The sequence below is a fragment of the Penaeus vannamei genome, chromosome 12, assembly GCF_042767895.1.
Source record: "Penaeus vannamei isolate JL-2024 chromosome 12, ASM4276789v1, whole genome shotgun sequence".
Lineage (NCBI taxonomy): Eukaryota > Metazoa > Arthropoda > Malacostraca > Decapoda > Penaeidae > Penaeus > Penaeus vannamei.
Window position 1 is genome coordinate 28,181,718 of NC_091560.1, and position 6,499 is coordinate 28,188,216.

A 6,499-nucleotide genomic window follows, 5' to 3' on the forward strand; every position below is an offset into this window, starting at 1 on the left:
AAAAATGCAAAAAAGCCTAGAACATAAGTTAAAAAGGCCAAGCTGCGGTAGCCTTGTTTTCTATGCCTTGGCGATATTAGTTTACTATAAAAATGAAATCAAAGTGACTTATGTAAGTCAAATTAAACAGGGTTAGTTGTACCGTACAAAAGTGCAAAATATATATCGATTAATTTTTCAAACTAATCCTTTGGGTAAACAATTACATTTTTATATTCCATGGCTTTCTGAGTATTATAATCAAATAACACCACAAAGCATAAATGAATATATAAAAATCAAAACATCAAAATCCTTACCTACTCTACATGAACACAAACAATCAAACTTAAGTGTATCCTGCCCTGAACACATCCATTCATATCAATGCTGACGTTAAAAGGGCAACTACTTCAACATATCTAAATCATCCTTGCAGTAAATTATGTCAAAAGATAAGAAAAGTTCAACGGATGGGCAGTTAAGAGGAGTGTGCATTGAATTTCTGGCCAAGACCCCTTATTAGTGATCCCAGGTTACCGATAAGACCCGTGAGGGCAAGCTTGCTCGTATCGAGTCGCTCTTCGTCGGGATCTGGCTGCGGAGCGGGATTCGGCGAACACGGGGGTGACCCAAGGGTGTTCAGGGTGATATCCTCGTGCTCCAGACAGCGAGCCATCAACTCATCTAAGTGCGAGATGCGCTCCAGGATGGATGACTGAATGCGGACTTGATCAAAGGGTTGTATCAGGTTGACGAAACTTTCCTCGCTACCAATGTCTAGCTCATCGAAGGTCCGTTCGTCGATAGAATGCGTTCTTGACGTACGGTTTGATCGTATAATTTCTTCGACTATCTCTTTTTCTCCTGCAAGTAACGGCACTGGCGAAGCCGGGTCTCGCATTACACACGCCGTCTTTTCAAAAAACTTGGCCACGTTTTCAGCGCTCATTGTTCTGCTGCGTTCATTCATTCCGCTCACAAGCTCCCCGAGATCACTGATAAGGTCTCTGAGCTCTCCCTTCCTGACATCGACTCTGCCACAAGAGCTGGCCCGCGACAGAGGAGCCAGGGGTGACGCAGGTCCTGACCCTTCATCATCAGTCAGTCCCAGCTCGTTCATCGTCACATCCTCATTCTCCAAACACCGGTACACTAAGTTCTCTAGTAAATCTATTCTGTTAGTGATAACTTGGTTTATCTTTGGCTCCCATGATGAGTAAGTGTCATAATTAGATTCATCATTTACGGTGGGATCATCGCAATGCTCGAAGGTGTGACGTTTGGACTTCTTAATAGCTTTACTGGAAGTTACAGAACCTTCTCGTTTTATACTGCCATGTTCTGAAACTTGTTTCCCAGTCTTCTCTTTGGGTCGGACCGACTTGCTTTGCCTATCAGAGTCCAGGGTCCATACCGATGCATCATTCGACGTGTCCTGCTGATGGCTGGAGCTTGAAGACGACCAAGAGAATGAAAGCAAACCTTCTTCCTGGTGTAAAAACCGAGACTGTTCGATGTCCTGCGTGCACAGCGCATTAAATTCTTTGGGGACAGAAGCAGCATCAGACACAGTTTCAAACGAATCTTGGAACACCGATTTATCTGATTCGTCGACGATTTCAAGCTCTCGTTGGGGCGACAAAGTCTCCAGCTCTTCCACTCTATACATACTGCAGTGATTAGCAGGGACATCCTTTTGGCTTACCTTTTGATTAGCAGGTTGGTTGAACTTATGTTGCTCAGAAGACTGTAGTTGATTTGCTGGTGGATCTTCCTTCAATTCTGTGTTCTGGATGCTTGTTTGGTCAATATCTTCCACAGATACACGAGTAGTGGTGCAGTTCTGTTGGTTTGCAGACTCTTCTATGTACGTTCTCTCACGCTTTCCGTCATTGATGTTACCAAGATGATTCATGCTAGCTAGACCACCACATATTACCCTGAACTGATTAGCAATAGCCATCCTTCCGTTTGCCATCCACTGCGCACCTATGGGAGATAGAGTTATCTCTCGGCCTTCATGAACTGGCATTCCCTGCTGCAAGTGGTTTGCTGTGACTGTGTCTTCAGAGGACGAATCCTCATCTTCAGACGGTTCTTCAAAGCTACTGTTCCATTGATTCATGTTCAAGGTGGCCATTGGTTCATGAGGGGGACTTGTTGGGAAAGTCGTTGGCGCCGTCTCGTTACAGGGGTAGTACTGTGTGTCGCTCTCTTCTGGGGGAAGATTATGGACAGTAGTATATACCGGTGAGATAACACCAAGCCATGCTGCGGGTTCCTGTAGACCCTCGTGCGCTGCCGACTCGTATTCATCTGCATATCCTTCAGACCAACCTACCAAGACTGGCGCGTTTTCTCCCTCACAGACACTATAATTATGAATACTACGCAATCTCATTTCCTCCTCATACTGCTCCTGTTGATATTTAAGACTTACCGTTTCGATAACCAGTCCAGATTCATCCCCTGAAAAATCAACACCTACATCCCCCCAGGTCCCCCACCCGGTGTGTGTTTGCCCTACGCGTGCGTCTCTAACATCAACATTCTCGTACCCAGTGGGGCTCTTGGTGTCTTCGATGAGGATCTGGTCGGATTCTGGCCCGGGTTCTGACACACCGTACGCGTTCTCGGCTTTAACCCTGAAGCGATACTCCGAGCCGACGATCAGGTCACTGAGCTGCGTCCACGTGATTCGAGAGGACGCAGCCTTGAGCCACACGTCCCAGCCCACCTGTTGGATCAGAAAGTTAATCTATATGAATATTCGGCACTGATATCTCTTGTGTTCTATAAGCTTAAGGCAAGGGTATCTTGTATGGTCGAGGTAAGTACGACAAAGACATCTTTTTATGTTTAATGTATATTCAGCACTGACATCTGTTAAGTTCATTGAGTTAATTATTTGTGGAGACGAATCAGCCTCGACATCCGTTTATACAATTCACTCATAATCCAACCAAATGTTCTTTAAGAAGCATCCTTATCAGACGCAGCACGACATACATCTATCTGCCAAGACAATATTCACTAATGCAACTACTAATGACGCACCCTGAAGTATTCGAGAGTATAGTTAGATATCCTGCAGCCACCGTCATCAGCGGGCGGGTCCCAGCGGAGGGTGAGGGATGTGCCTGTCACGTCTGTAATTACTGGCACGCTGGGTGGATCCGGCCGATCTGTGGGTATGCAAAAATATAATCCAACTGACGAAAGCGACTGATAAAGACGTGAAACGCCTGGACTGACATGACTCGTATTACATTGGGGTAAATGAGACACGGAAAATTTTCGTAAGGAGCCTTTGGGGTATGAACAAGCTAATTTCATCTTCAAAAAACGATGACTGCTTTATTTGCATGTTTAAAGATTTACCAGACTGAAATTCACATACGTGTGTCAACATGAGCAGTCAGACAACCATAAAATGACGCCATCTTACCCGTGACGGTGACGAAGAATGAGGCCGAGGCTTCGCCCTGCGGATTCGTCAGTTTGAGCGCATACATTCCCTTGTCCATTCTGTTGGCGCCGGCGATCTTCAGCGTGGCGTGCTTCTCCGACACGTCCATCGTGTGGCGCTCGCCGGCCTCAATCTGTGGGAACGAAGCGTGAAAGCTACCTTGTGATGCCAAGTCGACAGAGATGAGCAACTCTCTCTCTCTCTCTCTCTCTCTCTCTCTCTCTCTCTCTCTCTCTCTCTCTCTCTCTCTCTCTCTCTCTCTCTCTCTCTCTCTCTCTCTCTCTCTCTCTCTCTCTCTCTCTCGTATGCATGTATATATATATATATATAATATATATATATATATATATATATATATATATATATATATATATATATGTGTGTGTGTGTGTGTGTGTGTGTGTGTGTGTGTGTGTGTGTGTGTGTGTGTGTGTGTGTGTGTGTGTGTCTATATATCTATCTATCTTATATATTGTATATTCACACAGACACACACACACGGTGTGTTTGTGTATAAGCATATGCACATATACACCGTGTCTGTGTTCATATTATAATACACACGAATTCACGTTCATACAAATGCTCATGTATACTCAGATAACTAGATGCACATATCCACGAAGAAGAATTGGATGTTCCGCCTCATAACGCACTAGTTTGCCGTTGTGTGTCCACGAGGCTGTAGGCTGAGGTCGGCCCGTGTAGGGAACTCGAAGTCGAATAAGTTCGTCGGTGTCGAAGATCAGGCCTTGCTCGTATTGCGGCGGCAAGGTAATGTGTGGCGGTGCTGAAAGATGTTCAGGCGTCAAATCTAAATGTCATCCTCAGTAAAAGATAAATATGAATTTTAGAATCTTCAAATATCGCGATAGTAGAGTTTCGACTTAACAAACGTGTTCTACCGTACCTTGGACTGCGAGGGCGGCCTGGGAAGACGCCACGCCCACTCGGTTCGTGGCTCTGACCCTGATGTCGCCCTCGTCCGTGAGTCTCGCCTCCCGTAGAATCAGCATGTACCGGTCGCCGTCCGCCAGGAACTGGAACCGCTGCGTGTCGTACACCTCGAAGCCGTCCTTGTACCAGGTCACGTCCGGAGGCGGTGTGCCGATGATGTCCACGGAAAACTCGACCTGCGACAACGGCAAGGTGAATCGAATCGTCGTCGTCTTATTACCAAGTAAGCAAGGCTCGAACAAAAATCAAAACACGAAATAATTATGAAATCCCATTTTCTTAATCCTGCTCAAGACGATTCGATTAGATCTCGCAATCACACAAAAGAGAAATGCACAGACGCAAGCATCCTTCTTACCCGCTGGCCCGCCACTGCCACGACGTCCCTGAGTTCCCTGAGGAAGTGCGGCTCTGTGGCTTCCTGGTCGGTGGAGATGCTCACCATCTCGGACGGAACGGAAGGATCCGACAGGCCCACTGCGTTCTCGGCGAACACCCTGTTAGAAGTACGATTGGATAAACCAAAAACACTAGGTTGTGCTACAACACTATTTCGCTCTTCAGGTATTTGTGTAAATCATAAAATCATAAAACTATTGGCAATATAAAACGTAGTGAGTACTTTGCAGCTGTCGCGCACAGGTAATAAATTAAGATCTTATACTGCATAAAAAGATCATAAAAACGGGTCACAAAAAAGTGACAGATGTGGCATCTAAATGAAAATAGACTTGTCCCAGAAAATTATCCGTAATGGAGACTAGTCATGATAATATCAATTCGTTTCTTCACAGAATTCGTACCGTAATATATTATAGGATCATTAACCACGATGTAAAAAAGGTTTTGTAGAAAGAGGAGTCTGACTGGCACGCTTATGCCGGAGCTTTGCGTCACTTTTTTCGAAGGGATAACTTACACTGGCATTTAAAATGATCACGCCAGACACAAAGTGAATATATAGTGCTTTCAGTGCTGTGTACATTTACTTAGTAATTAAATAAGTTTGGGAAATAAATAACTATGCAATGAAAGGAACGCGTCTTCATAAAACGCTTATCTGAATAAGTAGACATCAAAGTGAACATTTTGTTATGAAAACCTAACAAACTATGCGAGTCTCCCAATGCGATATGTGGAAAGTATCCCTGTTTATATTAGTGTTGTCAGGGACGGAATGTGAACTATAAATAACACCTCAGACATGTACTCGGCAACAATGTGGTGCAAAAAGCTCAAGAGTGTTTTCCCTGTTTATCTTGGCTCCGCGCGTGACATTTGTCTTCCTAGCCATAGGGGGCCGAAGCCGAGGACGACCTCTCGATACACCTGACTTTTATTTCGACTTCATCATCGGAATGAAACGAGGCACTTACCTGAAGCGGTATTCTCGCCCTCCCACCAGGTTGGCAACGGGGTACTCGGTATCCTTGATGGGTACCAAGTTCACCCGCACCCACATCTCGGACTCGCCCTCACTGCGCTCCATGATGTAACCTGGAAGAACGTCGGGGTTTGGGAGTCACTTGCTAAAGAGATGGATTCATTTTCTGGATTTCAGGGAAAACTCGAACTTCTGATACAAAAATCATACAGTTTATGGGTTTTAAATCCAGTGATGCCTGTCACAACGAATAAGGGTATAGCAATAAAATACGAAAATATGAAGAATGTATGCAACGTACCAGAACCCTACGCAAAAACAGTACATTCATACGCTGACATTCAAATAATATGAACCTCCTCCCACCTCTCTCTCTCTCTCTCTCTCTCTCTCTCTCTCTCTCTCTCTCTCTCTCTCTCTCTCTCTCTCTCTCTCTCTCTCTCTCTCTAACACTCTCACTGTCTCTCTCTCTCTCTCTCTCTCTCTCTCTCTCTCTCTCTCTCTCTCTCTCTCTCTCTCTCTCTCTCTCTCACTGTCTCTCACTCTCACTGTCTCTTCACTCTCACTGTCTCTCACTCTCACTGTCTCTCACTCTCACTGTCTCTCACTCTCACTGTCTCTCACTCTCACTGTCTCTCACTCTCACTGTCTCTCACTCTCACTGTCTCTCACTCTCACTGTCTCTCACTCTCACTGTCTCTCACTCT

The 6,499-nt window shown here is 45.2% G+C and overlaps 1 protein-coding gene across 1 annotated transcript in view; it reads right to left on the reverse strand.

The window, feature by feature from the left end:
* Positions 1–6,499, reverse strand: part of LOC113807395 (titin homolog) — a gene marked incomplete in the record, with an annotated part of 381,452 nt that overhangs the window by 355,382 nt on the left and 19,571 nt on the right. The window contains 7 exon segments of the mRNA XM_070128145.1: positions 2,541–2,719; positions 3,040–3,167; positions 3,431–3,584; positions 4,108–4,241; positions 4,362–4,584; positions 4,767–4,905; positions 5,785–5,905. Of these exon segments, the coding sequence (XP_069984246.1) occupies positions 2,541–2,719; positions 3,040–3,167; positions 3,431–3,584; positions 4,108–4,241; positions 4,362–4,584; positions 4,767–4,905; positions 5,785–5,905 (1,078 nt within the window).